This window comes from Pavona decussata, unplaced genomic scaffold (genome assembly GCF_977016875.1).
Source record: "Pavona decussata unplaced genomic scaffold, jaPavDecu1.1 SCAFFOLD_390, whole genome shotgun sequence".
Classification (NCBI taxonomy): domain Eukaryota; kingdom Metazoa; phylum Cnidaria; class Anthozoa; order Scleractinia; family Agariciidae; genus Pavona; species Pavona decussata.
Window position 1 is genome coordinate 871,391 of NW_028145762.1, and position 17,191 is coordinate 888,581.

The 17,191-nt window shown below is 40.5% G+C and overlaps 2 protein-coding genes across 2 annotated transcripts in view; one reads left to right on the forward strand and one right to left on the reverse strand.

The window, feature by feature from the left end:
- The window catches only part of LOC146451398 (uncharacterized), a 161,168-nt gene that overhangs the window by 116,168 nt on the left and 27,809 nt on the right, over positions 1-17,191 (reverse strand). The window contains exons 7-11 of the mRNA XM_085099163.1: positions 13,492-13,630; positions 12,432-12,483; positions 11,498-12,027; positions 10,271-10,564; positions 8,282-8,459 (exon numbers count right to left, since the gene is read on the reverse strand). Of these exons, the coding sequence (XP_084955289.1) occupies positions 8,282-8,459; positions 10,271-10,564; positions 11,498-12,027; positions 12,432-12,483; positions 13,492-13,630 (1,193 nt within the window). The remainder of the gene's footprint in view (positions 1-8,281; positions 8,460-10,270; positions 10,565-11,497; positions 12,028-12,431; positions 12,484-13,491; positions 13,631-17,191) is intronic.
- On the forward strand, positions 16,509-17,168 carry LOC146451403 (uncharacterized). Its single transcript, XM_085099187.1, has one exon. The coding sequence runs from the start codon at positions 16,509-16,511 to the stop codon at positions 17,166-17,168; it is 660 nt and encodes a 219-aa protein (XP_084955313.1).

The window sequence follows — 17,191 nt, forward strand, 5'->3', positions numbered from 1 at the left end:
CCAGAAGAAATGAGACTGGAAGATTATGGACGGCTAGTAAAAAGTGATGGTAAAATGTCCTTGTGAACATTGTGAGAGCTAACTATGAAGCTATGCCTAGCATAAGTGACCATTTTTGGTAAGTTACAGCATGAATACAAACGAGAAGAAACAAGAAGAAAGTCATGTCATACAAAGACTATTTTCAGTCCTCTTCCATCATCCACATTGTCCGAAAGCTAACAGGCACCATTTAGGAGAAGTAGGAATAAAGAGTTCTCAGTGGGTTTCCTCTTCTTACACTTTAAGATCACCTCTGATTTCAATCTCTAGAGCTGTTCACTTACCATTCCCTGAGCTATTTGCCACGCGAAACAGAGAATATCCTTTGGGGAAATGCTATCATCGTCAACATCGCCAGGTGGTTCATCCTCGTGCTGGATGGTGATATTTACATCTGCACTTCCTTCGTTGGCTGATGTCAAACCTTTCTCCACAGCCTCATTTTCTTTTTGGTTTGGCGGAGTTGGAAGCGGTTTTCTTTTCGGAACACGGCCAAATTCGACCAGAGGTACATCCAGAGTTGACACAACCTCTTCCTGCCGCTTTTTGTGTGGTCCAAATTGCTAAGTCTGGCCGCTTATCGATAACTCTGTTTCTTCCAAGACGCTGGAAGGTTGACATTCAGCTGTGAATGCAAGGCTGCCTGGGGTTACGTCATTCTCGTCATGGACCTTTGCTTTTTCTTCTTCGTCTTCTTCTACCTTCGTGTTGTCTCCTTTTCCCTCATCATCTGTCGCATTTTCTCCTGGGGCTTCTTCCTTGGTTAGGATTTCAGAAGATATTTTGGAGTTTCCATCATCATTGCTATCACCTTCCTCACTTGAACAAGGTGCGAGGTCTTCAAAGATGTTAACGTCAACAGGGTTTTTCATCTTAAGCTTTCGAATTAAAAACAAAAACATTCTTTAACGATTATTGAGGAGATGTAGCTAGTGAAAGAAAAAAAACATACCAGCAGAACTGATAACGCCGGATCTCATTTTATTCTGGGTCAGAATAAATTATTATTAATTACTTATTAATTACTTATTAATCTACAAGTTTTTATGTAACACCGAGAAACTATGAATAACCGTGCACAAAAACAATATATAAAGAGTGGCTCCCCTATTCATGTTTTTATTCATTCATACACTCCAGGATTCCCAGGCACAACAACCTTTTAGCAACAGCTATCCTGAAGTTTCGTCCTCAGAAAATCATCCCGACAAATAGAACTATCAAGATTATTTAAATCATACCTGACACCTTTTGTTCCGGAGCCACTGAAGGAGATCCCCGTGTGACACATACTCCAGTATTAACATGATTGGCTCTGATCTCTCCCAGTAGCCGAGCATACTCAGAACATTCCGATGAAAAACAATTTCTTTCATGGCGTCAATTTCCTGGAGAAACTCCCTTTTTCCTGCTAAGCCGGCTCTTTCTGAAGCAAAAAAGACAAAAAGTCAGCAACGCCACCAGGATGGACCAGGAGGTTTTCAATATTACAGAATAGCTTCTAAGACTTTTAATTTAAACACGACGGCATTACACTTTTTTACACACGTTCAACATGGCGGGCCGACAACAACCCCAAGTTCTCCTCGCGATGCATAATGGGAGCACGTGGCGATGACGTAATGTGACACCTCCCCCTCTTTCAATGACAATAATAAAAAAAAACAATAACGAGAAGACCTATCCTATAATAACAATGACCAATTGGACCTATGTCTAAAAAGAACTATATAACAACAACAGCTACAGGTGTAACCTAGCACCTGTAGCATAATGTGCTACTGATTTAAAAAAAAGTGCTCTTCAATGTTCTTAACCTTACAAGTCTATCCTTTTGAGGGCATCACAGTTCTTTCTGAACGAACTTATTCTTACAAGTCTAGTCTTTGTGCTGGTGTCACAGTTCTCCCTAATCTGGTAACATATCCCTTGGCAGTGTTTGACATTCTCGGGGAAGCCTCATCCGTTGACGGCATATTCAGTTCTGGTCTTGCTACTGTCTGTGCATGTCCAATTGGGGAAGAACGACTTGGGATTGTCTGATAAGGTGGGGTCTCTGGGTATTGGTGGAGGGCTTAGTTTCCCGCTTGTTGGCAGCATGGGTCACTTACTGCAGTTGTGTCTGATCTGAGTTGAGATCGCGTTCGGCGATAGGTAGCACCCGTGCTGTTGGCTCTGACAATGTTAGACCTTGGCTCCTTGGCTGGCTGTATAACAACACCAGGCTCCCAAGTTTGTGAGTGGTGGTCGAACATGCGTATGGGTTGGTCAACTTCTAATGGTTTCTTAGGTGGTCCCGAGCGCTGGTTGTAATATTGTGCTTCTTTCTCCTCACGCGTTGCAAATTGGATTCTTGTGGCTTCATGGTCACGGCTATAAGAAGGGTTTCGCTGGTACAAGGGTAGTCTGGTTTTGAATTTTCTGTTGGTGAGCAGTTCTGCAGGAGACTTGAACTGGTTGTCCAAGGGTGTGGCTCGGTGAGACAGAAGAGCAAGATAAGCATCTTCTTTGTCCTCTTCGCATTTTCTTAGAATGTTCTCCACAGTCTGGACCATCCGTTCAGCAGACCCATTTGATTGGGGGTACATCGGAGAGCTGGTGATGTGTTCTACTGCATAGGTGGTCATAATACCGTCGAATTCGGCTGAGCTGTACTGCGGACCATTATCAGTTACGAGCTGTAACGGGATCCGTGCTCAGCAAAGATGCTCTTTAAGTGGTTGATGACTACGGATGATGTGGTGCTTGTAAGTCTCCTGATGATGGGAAATCTGCTGTATTGGTCTGCTAGTAGGAGGTATTGCTGTCCTCCAAACTGGAACATATCGGAGTTGAGTCTTTCCCATGGTCGGCATAGGGGCTACGGCTGGAGTATTGGTTCTTTCGGGGGCCGTTCTCTGGTATTTCTGGCAGGGCTCGCACTGGTCGACTTTATTGATGACATCCTTTGTAATTTCGGGCCAGAACACACATGTGCGCGCTCAAAGCAGACATTTCTCCTGCCCCAAGTGACCTTGTTGTATGATGTCTAGGATTTCGGGTCTCAAGGTGGGTGGTATCAAAATTCGGTTACCTTTCAGCAGTAGGCCATACTCAACAGTTGATTCTTCTCTGAAATTCCAGTAGTCATTAGTAACGAAGGGCACTTTTCTCTTTTCTGAGGCCATCCTTCAAAGACAGTTTCCTTTAGCAATGACAAAGTGGGGTCCTTTTTCGTCTCGTCTCGTATCTGTTGTAGCCTTGTTGGGGATGCAAGAAGGTATTGTGTGATGTGGTGAACATTATTTCTGGGAGTTGGCCATTTGCTGAGGCGAGCTGAGGGCTGACTCTAGAAAGGGCATCAGCTATTGGCACGTCAGGACCTTTCACGTAGTTAGCGGTGACATCATACTTCAGGGCTCTCATTAAAAATCTCTGCAGTCTGGGTGGGCAACTAGACAGCTTTTCTTAAAAATTGACTCGAGAGGCTTATGATCAGTGTTTACTGTACAATGTTTTCCGAAATTGAAGTAACTGAACCTCTCCAGACCCCATAATACGCCCAGCCTTTCTCTCTTAATATTGCTGTAGTTTTTCTCTGTATCTGTGAGTGCATTCGAGGCATAGCATACCGGTTGTCCTTGCCGTAGCAGGACCGCTCCTAGACCTTTCTGGAAAGCGTCGGTTTAAATGATGGTTTCGACGCTTGGGTCGAAGTAACGGAGCACTCCCATTGATGTGATCTCTTCCTTGACTTGCTGGAACGCGTGGTGGTGTTCAGGTCCCCATATGTATGCTATGTCTTTCTTGGTGAGGTCGCGCAGTGGTGCTGTGATGCTGGCCAATCGACCTGAATTTCTGGTTAGGCAGTTCACGAGACCTAGAAAGCTTTCAAGATCTTAGCGGTTTTCCGGAGGGGCCATGTTCTGAACTTGCAGATATTTTTTTATCATCCGGCTTGATTCCATCAGGGGTCCACTTGTGTCCGAGAAAGCTTACTTCTTGACATTTGAACTGTATCTTGTCCTTGTTGAACTTGATTCCCTTTTCTCTGGACCTTTTCATGAGGTTCACCATGTTTTCATGATGCTCTTTCTCTGTAGCTCCAAACACAAATGTATCATCAGCGATGCCGGTCACTCCCTTTACTCCATCTAGTGCTGAGTCTAGGTGCTTTTGGAACACATTTTGTGAGACAACAAGGCCAAAGGAAAGTCGGGTAAAGCGGAACCTCCCAAACGGGGTGTTAAAAGTAGTCAAGTAAGAGCTGGATTCATCTAAGGGCACATTCCAGTAGCCTTTTTTGGCATCCACTACACTAAAACATTTGGCATCATTAAGCTGTGAAAAGCTGTGTGACCACTTCATCAATTGTTTTAGTGTAGTAGTGTTCACGCTTTATTGCTTTGTTTAAATCGCGTGGGTCAAGGCAGACTGATTTTTTTGACTTCTCCTCTGTCATTAGTCGTTTCGGAAAGGACAATACTGTTGACCCAGTCGGTGGGTTCGCTTACTGGTATGAGAACGCCGAGTTCTACCATGTTGTTAAGTTCCTCTTTGTACATGCTTTGTAGGTGTACTGGCACAGCACGTGGTGCATGGATGACGGGCTGAGCGTCAGGATCTAGGTTGATGTGATAGCCAAGGGCTCCATTTTTAAGGTTCCCAGGCCCTTAAAACAATCACTGAATTCATTGAGGAAGTTTCTCTCATCTAGTGGAGTGTGTGTTTGAGTATCGAGGGGTTTAGGTCCTCAACCAACAACCTTCTGTTGTGATTTGGAGGGTGCTTGCGTCTCAAGGCAGATAGCTTTGTCTCGCTAGGAGGTTTCCAAACTGCAGTTAAATTTTATCAGTCCCAGATCCTCGCAGGTTTTGTAACCAAGCATCGCTGGTCCTGGCACTTCAGTGACATTGAAGGTAATCTCTTTAATGCTGCCTTTATGGTGGACGTACAGTTGGAAGGTACCAATGGTCTTTATGGTATGACCTCGATATGCAGTAATCCGGTATTGTGCAGGGCCTAGGTGTCTGTGCTGAGGACTGGGGATGAGTTTATCATACTGTTCTTTAGAGATGACGTTTACTTCTGCACCAGTGTCAACTTTGCAATTAATGGGTAAAGTATGCGTTTCAGAAGGATTCGCTGTGACCTGGATCTGGGTCATAACTTTGGTGCGGTTTTTTCTCTGTTCAATACCGGCAGTCGTTGGAGTACTGGGGCTAGCATTCAAAGGGGCACTCTGCTCTGCCTCTAATGTTCCCAGGAAGACTCTGTCTGGGCATTCACTTGTTGCACCATCAGGTAGGTCCTCCTGCAGTGTCATGACATCCTTTTTCGTCTTAGATTTGCAAACCTTGCTAAAATGACCACGTTTGTTGCAGTTGCAACATTCTGCTCCACTAGCTGGACATTGTTGACCTTTGGCATGAAAGTTGTCTCCGCATCTGTAACACTGATTTGGCTTGTTTTCAGGCCATCTGGTTACTCTACCTCTACTTTTTTTATCTTCTGTTTCTTTTCCTTTGCTGATTGCGTTCACTGCACCATCCGGTTGTGCAGTTGGCTAGGGAGCAGAGAGTTACTCATTGCTTTCAGTTGCATTTGCGTAGCTTCCTCAGTACGTGCAATTTCCTTTGCTTTTGTGAAGGCTAATTCGTTACCACGGGCGATGCATTTTTTCCTGACTTCTTCCGAGTCGGTGCCAAATACTTATGTGTCACGCATGAGTTCATGTAATTCTTGTGGGTAACCAGAACTCTGTATGAGTAGTCTTGCTTCAGTCAGAAATGCATCAAGGGGCCGGATGTTCTGTTTCAGGCTTCGGAAGTAGTATCTGTTTAGAATGTGGTTAGCTTGTGTTTTGACGTGATCTTTAAATCTTGCCCAATATTCCTTCAGGTCTTTCTGTTGATCGGTCGTAGGCGCCCACGTGTTGAATAAGTCAAGACCGTGGTCGCCCGACCAAAGCAACACATATTTACACTTCTGAGTGCTATGTCGGCTTTTTAGTGGCCCATCAAGTAACAGTTCACACTTTTGGCGAAATCGCTTAAATCTTGTATGTAAATCGTGACCAGGACGCCAGTCCATTTTAGGTAAGTCGAATCCGACCGAGTCGCTCATTTCAGTCGTACGAGTAGACCTTATAGTCAACACTGTTAAATCGTACGTACCAGTTTCCGTTTGCTATATCCTTGGTTGTTTAGCTGGCGTTAATCATCCCGCTTCTGACATCCATGTCACAGAATAGCTTCTAAGACTTTTAATTTAAACACAACGGCATTACACTCTTTTACACGCGTTCAACATGGCGGGCCGACAACAACCCCAAGTTCTCCTCGCAATGCATAATGGAAGCACGTGGCGATGATGTAATGTGACATTCAAGTAATTCATCGCGACAAAAAATTAGAAGGCGACTTTAACATTAAACATATATATTCTATTTGATCGGCATAAAATTGAGGTGGCTGTGGAAATGTTTACTGACTTATTGCTGAGGTGAGTCAGCACTAGCGTAAGTATGAAGAAATCAAACATGGCTCCGATGGTTTGTTTCTTACGGGTCGAGAAATTATATCCTCACCCTTGTAACATGGAGTGTGTTGTATGTAAATTTATTTGTGAAATAATTGTGAGAGGGAAACTGAGCTTACACAAACCACAGCCTCATTTTTTATCCACCTAATTATCCAGCTAACAAAAAAATCCAGTTTTTAATAGCCATGTTTCCAAGGAAATGGACAATATCTTAACGAAAGCGTCAATAAATAAATCAATATGTAAGCATGCACCAAACGTCTCTCACTTTTCGATGCCGTCTGAGAATCTTAATTCATTCAACTACTGGAAATGTGGTAAAGCTAACCAATGACAATGCTTCTTTAAAAGAACAGATGCCGAAATGTTTGGTAAACGGACCACCAATACCTATGTATTTAGACAAAATAACTGTAGCTATTTATTTAAATTACTTTGATTTGCACGCCTTTCTGTAAACAGTCCGCAATCTGGGATCGAAAGTGGACAATCATAAACAGAGGCAACTATTTTCCAAGACGTCCACAAATTTAAGTAGTGTCAAACTTACTTCCAGATGTTTATTCTAAATACTTTCATGTGATTGTTTATTTTGCCAACAAATTCAGAATCCTTTGTGTTCAAAAACTGTTGTAATTGGTTTACATTTTCACTTGTAGTGCGGCCTAAATAGTTGTACTGTAAAGAAATAGTAATGAACATGGTTGATATAAAACTGTAAAAATAAAGTGATAGTAAACGATACAGGGGTACTGTAACACTGTGTTCAGCCACCTTAAATGGTCATAGAGAGGTTGGGTGTTTTACTTAATAATTTGCGACGTTCAAAGGAATCAGGCAATTTTGTTTCTGGATAAAACTTTGACGAACAAGGAATCTGTTTTTGGAGTTGCTTACAACTGGCTCAATTGTGTTTCCCATTAGATATTGAGGTGACGTAGTTAAAAAACAAAAATAGAGAAACCAATGCTTTTGAAATAATAATAATAATAATAATAATAATAATAATAATAATAATAATAATAATAATAATGATGATGATGATGATGATGATGATGATGATGATGATGATGATAATAATAATAATAATAACATTTCTAAATTATGCGTGAGTAATTTCCTTACCAAGTAGAACTTTTATGGCAACCAGTCGTCCTTCGCTAGTGTCCACTCTCAGCTCCCTGGGCTTTAAAAATACTTCACGTTTGGGTAATTCCTTCAGTACTCCTCTATGAACTTTACCGTACGCACCTCGACCCAGCTCCTCCATGAAGGTTACTCGTTCGGGAGGGACTTCCCATAACAAATATGGAATGATGTCAGACTTGGATCTTAGGAGACATAATGTGATGAAATTAATTCTCCGTTAACTGCTATGAAGGATTTGTAACGAATGAAAACGTAAAGCCTACTGATGGCACGCGTGTATTTCTTTCATTTATCCAAGCTGCCACAAGCAGCAGCTTTCAGAAAATTAAAGGTTCAATAGATTGGTAAACTCACTTTTCACCCTTTACCAAAAGCATCATAATTATATGTAAGTGAATTTTCACAGGGCGTTGAATTACGTCTGTAAACAACTGACCTGTTGAACTATTCATCATACTTGTAAAGTAAGACAAAGATAACAAACTTCGAGCCATAAAAATGCTTCAATAGTGAGTGCGGTCTCCTGCCTCCCTTGTAATATTAAATGATCGAGAAAGCGCTTTCATACCTTACAGGAGTTCTGTGCTGTGTCACTTTTTGCCTTCTGTAGCAAATTATTGCCACAGCTATCGTGGCAATTAGAGCAATGATGACTCCCACGATTATGTAGACCTCTTTTGCAGTCTGTAGTTGTTGTTTTTGGCGGTCTGTAGTTGCATCCCTCGTGGGAGGAGAATCCTTTTTGACTTAAAAAAAATCGTTTTCATCACAATCACTTTTATGCTTATTATAACAGCAATATTTACTCTATTCGCCTGAATTTTGTTTTAGTTCCTGAACCTAGCAAGCGAGGAGGGGGGGGGAGAAGGAAAGCCTGGGAAGAGAGGTCCAACCCCTTTGTAACTTGAAAGTGAACCCTGGAGGGTTAATAGTGCGTCTAAAACTAATTTAAATGGTGTCTGCAAAATGAGACAAAGACGTTATTCTCCTCCTTGGAATTTTCGATTTCTCTAAATCACCATCAAATCGTTCAAACTGAGCCCCCCCAAAAAATCAAAACCAATCAGAAAAGCTAAAAATATAACATACAAGTAAAAATCGCGACAATACACTTTATTTCCCCACAAAAAGGTAAAGAAAATCCAAATTTCGGAAAAAAAGGCTGTCAAAATCTTGTTGCTATGGAAACTTAAAATCATGCGAACAAGTATATGTCATACCAAACTGTTGTCAGATAAATAAGGAAATTCACTTTTTGTGAGGTGTTGAATACCAAAACTAAGCACGAGCACTTTGTTCCTTCTCCGCCTAGCCACGACCAGGCTGAATGAGTTTATTGAGGTAAACGTGGCATTAGTTTCCGTAACGCGGCCTGTACAGCGCCTTCCATTGGTACGCTTGTAAACAGCGTCTCTACGTGGAAAGACACCATGATATCGTTTTCTAGTACCCTTTAATAATAAAATAAATAATAATAGTCTTTATTGAGATGACTTTTTTCATACAAAATATGATTCTTTTTAAAAGGATTTCAAAGGATCTCTTTCATCGTTGATAGTGGACAGAAAATGAACTGTATACTCTGATTTCCCTGTTAAGGGATATAACACATGGGCTAGGTAGGAAGAGAGACCATATGCAAAGGTGTTCACACAAGAAACTATAGGTCTCTGTGGTGTATGATTGACCTTGTGAATCTTAGGAAGGCCATAGATTCTTGGTGGTTTCTTATGTTTGGGCCTGATATTATTATATACGGACTCTGTCAGGTGCCCACCTCGCTTCAGGTTCAGAAGCTTTTCAGTCAACTTTCGGCTCAAACGGTCTGTTGGGTCTTTATTAAGAACAGCACATTAAGAACGTTTCACAACACGGCAATGCGACTGGCCACTATCTGCTCTGGGATGAGGTTACGTTAATTGACCGAGACCCACATTAATACACCCGTAGAGTTAAAGAGGCTATTCGCACAAGAATTCATGCTGACAACATCAACAGGGATAATGGAATTAAAATCCCAGAAGCGTGGATGCCCACAATCAAACAACACAGCAGCCGATCGGTACCAAGGCGGACCGCCAAGGGAACAATTTCTAGTCTGAACGACAAGGATTGAAATCCTCCAATCAACAACAGCCTAAGAGAGGATCGATACGCACTAATCAAAGCAAACCAAAGTGCTACTTATATTGCAATCACGACATCGCCTGATGAAGACCAGCAGTATAGCGGTCGAAAAGTCGCGATCCACATCTATGTGACTCAGTCGTGAGACAAACGATTAAACTCGGCATTTGTTGGAATCAAAGGCCTATAATGTTAAGGTTTTTTCTACTATGAACTGTTTAAGTAAAGAGATAGTTAGTATTTGATGTGACCCTTAACATAAACGTTTCCATAGCAACATGTAATATGAATACGATATTTTTGGTCACATCTTTCCTGCAGTTAGCAGAACGTAGACAATTGATGTGAAGTGTGTTGTTTTCCGCAGTAGTGACAGTCATGCATTTTTAGCTTTAGAAGGGCCTGATCCAAACATAATGTACTGTCATACCTGACTTGGTTTTCACTCGCCAGGAAGTTGACCAGCCACTCTTGGATCCAGCAGTCACTGCTATTTCATGCTCCTTATCGCAGTCAAGTGGAATGGTATGGTAGGTACTCGTAACATTGTGAATTATAACCCAGCCAGGATCACTATCATTCATGAATGTCTGGATTTCCCTGTACCGTATTGTGTAGGTAACGGAGCATGCGCTTCGTGTTGGGAGTCTCCACAGAACGCTTACATTGCAGCCATCTATTTCCTTTTCTTTGTTGGTAATTATAGGAGGCATCAGTGGTTTCCCTTTAATCAGTGAAATGAAATGTAAATTACAGCAGATAGGCAACATTTGCTTAATTGACATATAGTTAAGAGGAAGGTGAAAATATAAATCCTTATGCACTCAGCACTAGTTTCTCTCGATTACAAATTCATCCGTCATTTATCAATATACTCTTGACCAAAATGAACAAAAGGTTGCCTGCGAAAAAAAAACAAACAAACAAACAAACGACAACAACAACAAAAAAGGCAGCTGTCCTGACTCAGTCGTTCAGCTGTTCATCTGGTTTCAAGCGCGCATTCATTCGACTTTTCGTTCGTTCGTTTTTATCTGGTGAGCGGTCGGTGGACTGTTTGATCATTATCTCGTTCATTCAGCTACCCGCGTCTGTTCATACGGTGTTGTTGTTCGCTCGTTGTTCTCCTTGCGCTTTCGTTTGCGTTTCCTTTTTCTTAGTTGCTTCTCTGTTTTCACAGTCATCCATGCTATTAATAAGCTAAAAAAAGTTATTAACAATTAAATCAAATTAATTAAAAGCTGTATTAAAACATTATGGCTGCAATGCTATAGAGAAACACTTCTTCTTTCTCCTCTTATCTTATTCCAAAAATTTAGATAATGATGATAAGCAGGACGATTGATTACGATAGAAAAGATGGTGGTGTTGATAATAGTGAGCGATAATAATGGAAAAAGACTGCGATCTTACAATAATTCTTACACTGGACGGTGATTGCGGTGATGATGACAATGGATAAAAATGAAGGCTACGATGATGGTGAGGATGATGATGTGTGCTAGTACAATATACACAGTGCAGTTTCCAGCCATTACAATATGGTGAATATAGAAACCAAGGGATTTGTTTATTAGCTATCATTTCAAACTGCTTAAAGAGTGTGATTATCTTTGCCGTCATGTGAAATCCAACTTATACTATAATGTTATTTTACCTTTGATCAAGTCTGAAATCTGGTTCGCAGACAAGGCTCCTTGAATTATATAGAGATCCATAACTGATCCATTAGACGGTTGGGCTTTTACTAACAAATCCTTATTATTTCCAATGATATATGACGGCTGGTAACTATCTGAAGACTGACAGAATGGTTGCTTCCAACGTTCCCTTAATTCTGTTCCTTTACCATTAACAAACATCCTGATCTTAAAATTCTCACACGATAAAGCGATGTGATTCCAACGACTATCCGTAAAGTTTTCTTTTTCCCACGTGAACATGTTGAACAATGATTTTACTTCAATGGTTCTTGTCCTAATTGCTATGTAAGTGAGTTTTCCAGTGATTGACCGGACCGCTATCTTTGGCCCCTCAGAGGTATTGGATGCTACCCAGAATGCTACGGTAAAATCACAGCTTGTGATGTTTATGTTGGGCAAAGTAGCTTTGGAATGACTGCTAATGTTAAGTACACCCTTCCTTTGAGGACACCAGTGCCTGATAATGACCTCACCACCAGAATATCTGCATAGTAGAAAAAAGTAACCTTGTTTAAAACTGCGAACTACGTAACCATTTGTTTTTAAGTACGATGTTAATTTATTTTTCTAACAATTTGTTGTCATGCCTCTGCAAATGTTTATAAGACTAGTTTCTTGTTTTCTTGAGTACTGTAGTTGTTGAGCAAGCAGGTTCTTCATTAAGTCGTAGCTAGTTGCTTATTGTAGTTATTCGACTTTCTTGAATCACCGACAAGGTACATTTCATATTACATTAAGCTGAATCCTTTATCCACACGTATGAGACACTATCATGAAACAAACAATTTAGTGTTAGCTATAATTTCAAACAATGAGGATTGACACCTTCCTTGACTCGGCGAAAAATGTAGTTAAGTATACTTAAGATACAATAATTTTTTGACCGACCTTACGTGAGGATCGTTTCGATCCAAAAGCCAGTGGCCGAGAGTATTGCTCCCTAAAAACAAAAAGGTATCATAAAAACTAACATTGGCTAAAAAGGCAAAATATATGGAATACACGTGACACTCTGTTTTTAGGTCAATGCGGGACATTCAAAGCATTTGCCACCATGCTAGAATTTTCAAACTATTCACTAAATCTCACTCATTTAATTACAAATATACGTTACAACACCAATGTTTTTATCACTTGCAGACTTATAGTAAGGGTATGGAAATTTTTTTTTCATGTTAGCTTAGGATACGACATCATGTCACCGAACTGTTATCGTGGCTTACATTTTAAAAGGTCTTTGAGTTGATACTGATCAATTTGCCATCAGTAAGGAAGGAATAATTAAGGTGGCATGAAAGCAGTGTCACACAATTTTAACTACGACTTCAAAACGTCTGTATAAACTTATGGAGATTTCCCGTGAGTAAGGGCAATCTGATTGCAATTTTGATGCAGCGTCAGCAGATATATGTGATGTCAGAACAAAGGGAAAACTAGCTATTAACAGAACTTCGACGTTTTGGTACACTTTTGACTAACTTCAACATAAAATTCCTTAACTTTGAACCTGATAACTGGAAATTGTTAGAACTGTTCACGCGATTTACAGTCATTAAAAATTCCTAGAGAAATTATCGCTTAACCATATCTACACCAAGGGAGGGGGGGGGGGGGGGGGAGTGGGATTCTGCCCGCAGACGGAAGAAATATTACTTTCCTTGCTGTAACTTTGTTCCTTTATTGGTTTTAATTACTTTTTGTTGAATTTTGGCGCTTTCCTGAAGTTCGGGGAAATGCAGAAATCCAAAATAGCGGATCCAAAGTGACCTCCATTTGACAATCATGAAATTAATTACCACGTCATATGATGTAGTCACTTTCCTTTGTGGCCTTCAAAGGAAACATTCTTGGGCGTACTATCTATTTGCCCCCCTCCCCCGGCGCCAGAAGCTCAGTCTAGATAGGGTTAAATCGCAACGAAAATCGTTTTAAGAAGAAAGTTCTATACCTTTGTAACCAAAGAGTTCCACCCTCATTGATATCTGGTTATGCCAAGCTGTTGGACGGAAACGAATGTAACGTGCCCTGATTGGCGGATTCAGCCTGTGATAAATAACACTATTCTGGTCTGTATTTCCAGGAATCTCCTAAATCGGCGAGATAAAAAGTAAGAAACCATAAAAATTGGTTATGCTATATTTAATGCAGTCATATAATTACGCAGCTCCGTTTGGTTTCCCAGTAACAGCGAACACGTCCACTATGCAACTTCAAATTATTAGGATTCGGCTTGTAATGAAGAACACATAATCTAAAAAAAAGCAAGGCTGATTTCACGGTCTGGGAAATATATTTTCCAATATTTAAAAAGGCACGGCCTTTCTTCTTCAGGGTATGTTTGAGACTGACCCTATGGCAAGAGACGTTACAAGTTAAAACTGTTACAATAGATACCTAAAAAACATAGGCTAAAGTTACATGAACAAAAACATTACAATTTGAAATTTGAAAATACAACTGGTCAATAGGCATGAGCACAGCAGCTAACATTACAATGTGGAAAACGAAAAACAAAATACGCAACAATGAGAAATTTGAGAAAGTAGCATAACGTAGTACAGGCCAAAACTGACAAGTGATAAACATGACCAACACTTTTATATTTAAGCTTTGCAACTTGGTTTTAATTTTAGCCCTAGAAGGGAACTGTTATTTGAGGGGAGGTGTTTATTTCAGTGGGGTGGTGGTAGAGTGGCGCCTAATATAAGGGCGGTGCCTACTAATACCGAAGTATTTTTGCGCAGTTAATGACTATGCAGGAAGAGCAGATCTTAGCAAGGGCTATCGGAATCCAAAAAGAAAATTGGTGGTAACCACGCATTTTTTTTAGAGATAATTAACCAACAATTATTCTAATCAAAGGCTCCTGTGAACTAACTCTTAAATGCAGATGACACCTCAGTAATTGAAATTAAGACACAACGCTACCTTGAAAGCTAAAAGAAATATTATATCTTTGCCCAATTTTAACGAAAAATATTCATTCCTGAGAATTATGATTATTCTAGACAGTGAAGCAGGCATACTCGGAAAAAAGAAATCCGAGTGCTCCTATCAGGAGTCGAACCTAAGACCTTCCGATTACTAGTTCGGATGCTCTACCACTGAGCTACCAGAGACTCGTGGGAGCTAAGGCCATTAACCTAGGTTCATGGGACACACATCCTGCATACTGCTAGGATTTGAATGTCAAACGTGTGGTATATGAAAGAAATGTGATGGTATATTTCCAGCCTGGTGAATGAATGAGAATGATGATTATTCTAGAAAGTGACGCAGGCATACTCGGAAAAAAAGAAATCCGAGTGCTCCTATCAGGAGTCGAGCCTAAGACCTTCCGATTACTAGTTCGGATGCTCTACCACTGAGCTACAGGAGACTCGTGGGAGCTAAGGGCATTAAACTACCATCACATTTCTTTCATATGCCACACGTTTGACATTCAAATCCTAGCAGTATGCAGGATGTGTGTCCCATGAAACTAGTTTAATGGCCTTAGCTCCCACGAGTCTCCGGAAGCTCAGTGGTAGAGCATCCGAACTAGTAATCGGAAGGTCTTAGATTCGACTCCTGATAGGAGCACTCGGATTTCTTTTTTCCGAGTATGCCTGCGTCACTTTCTAGAATAATCATCATTCTCATTCATTCACCAGGCTGGAAATATACCATCACATTTCTTTCATATTCATTCCTGTACTAAAATGATTGTAAACGTATTCCCTACACACTGAATAATGTTATTCTGATGCGCCGATTGAAACATTTTTACGTGTTTTGTTTATTCAAAGTTAATGCTAACACTTCACTAATTGAATTTAAGACACTACACTTTGTGGAAAACGAAAAAACTTATAACTTTGCTTAGATTTAACAAAAAATCTCCATTCTTGCAATAAAATGACTGTCAAATTATTTTCTTCAGATTGAATAAGATTAGTCTGATGCGCCGTGAATTTTTCTTGTTTTTTCCACTAATTGAATTTAAAAGACTGCAGTTCTTTCAAATCCGAACTAGCAACATCACGCAGTTCGCACGTTTCAACAATAAAACAAAACAGACAAAAAGCTTTCTAATAAAGAATTTATTCACGTAGGTTCTTCTTACAGACCTTCGCTGAGAAACAAAAGCGTATAATTTTCGCCGCGAGGCGAGCCACCCCCCAAGGGATTTGAAGTCAAGGGCGCTTTCCATTCAGTCAAAATTTCCGAGATTTCGGGTCAGAAATCCAATGGAACGGGAAAAGTTCCGGAAAGAATTTCCGAAAATTTAGGACTACCTTTTGAGCTTACCCTTCTTTCCGGAATTCCCGGAATTACCGAATTTTCTGTGTTCCATTCGCGATGAGTGTCGGATTTAGTCTCCCCGGCCGAGCGCGAACGTCACGTGAGTCGAAAGAGTCTCCTGTCAAAATGGCGACGGAAGTGTTTCAGTGTTCAGCATGTGGTTTTATATCGGAGGTTTTCGACTTTTTTTTAAACCACCAATGTCCGTTACCTTCGACCAGCAACGGTAGGTTTAAGCAGTAGCTATGTTTTGTTGCTTTGCCAACTGAATTTCCTCAAACTTTGCTCATCAATATTCTGATTTATTCCCGCCATTTTTGTAAACAAACGTGATGCCCGAAAGCAAACTAAAACACTGACTTTAATTTTTTTCTTAGAGTTATTTGGAGAAACAGCTAATGGAGCCTCTGTTGCCGCTGTTTGTGGACAAGGTAGGTGTTGTAGTAATAGATTAATTTTAAGGGTAAGAAATGCTTTTAAAAGTTGCACTCGTCGGTTGTTTTCCCGTCACCGATTTTCAGCATGACTGAACGATTTTTTAATACAAATTTTTTTTTTGCTTCAGACCCTTCTGTTATTATTAAGGAGAAAGAGAAACCACTTGAAAAGTGGGAGGATCAGTACGTTAAGCTCCCGATAGAAAGCTACCAGAATTTTAAACATCTGTTCAAGAAAGGCAAGATGACAAAAAAACATGTGTTTGAAAAAATTGCTGAACGTTTCAATGCAACTGCAGACGTAACTGTAAATGCAGAACAGTGTCTTCGAAAGTGGGGCAAATTAGAACAAAAATTCAAAGAAGTAGAGGACAATAATAACCGCACAGGAAAAGGAAGAAAGGAATGGAAGTTTTCAGATGAAATGTCTGCTTGCCTTGGAGAAAGTCCCAAAGTAAATCCTGCATTTACCTTTGATTTATCAAGTGAAAGTGAAGCATCTGGCAGATCTGTGTCTCCGTCACTCACCCAGGCATATGACAGATTTGTGTCACTGCCACTCTCTCAGGCATCTGGCAGATCTGTGTCTCCATCACTCACTCAGGCACATGGCAGGTCTGCGTCTACATCAGCTAGCAGCACTGACAATGGGGATGGCACAGATGATGAGGATTCAGCTAATGTAAACAGCAATGCAAATGAAAAGAGAAAGAATTTGAAAGCTCGTGGACAGCGGAAAAGAAAAAGTTATTCATCAGCAGCAGAAATGCTATCATTTTTGCAAACGTACACTGAAAAACGAGAGAAGGCTGAAGAGGAGAAGTTAAATCTACTAAGGGAGATAAAAGATGAAAGGAAAGAACAATTCGGTGATTTTTTGGACATTTTACGAAACAAAAAGTAACTAAAATTTCCGAGTGAAATTAA

What these genes read in the sequence shown, in the direction of transcription:
- LOC146451403 (XM_085099187.1), top strand. Translation starts at nt 16,509, where the DNA reads ATGACAAAAAAACATGTGTTTGAAAAAATTGCTGAACGTTTCAATGCA.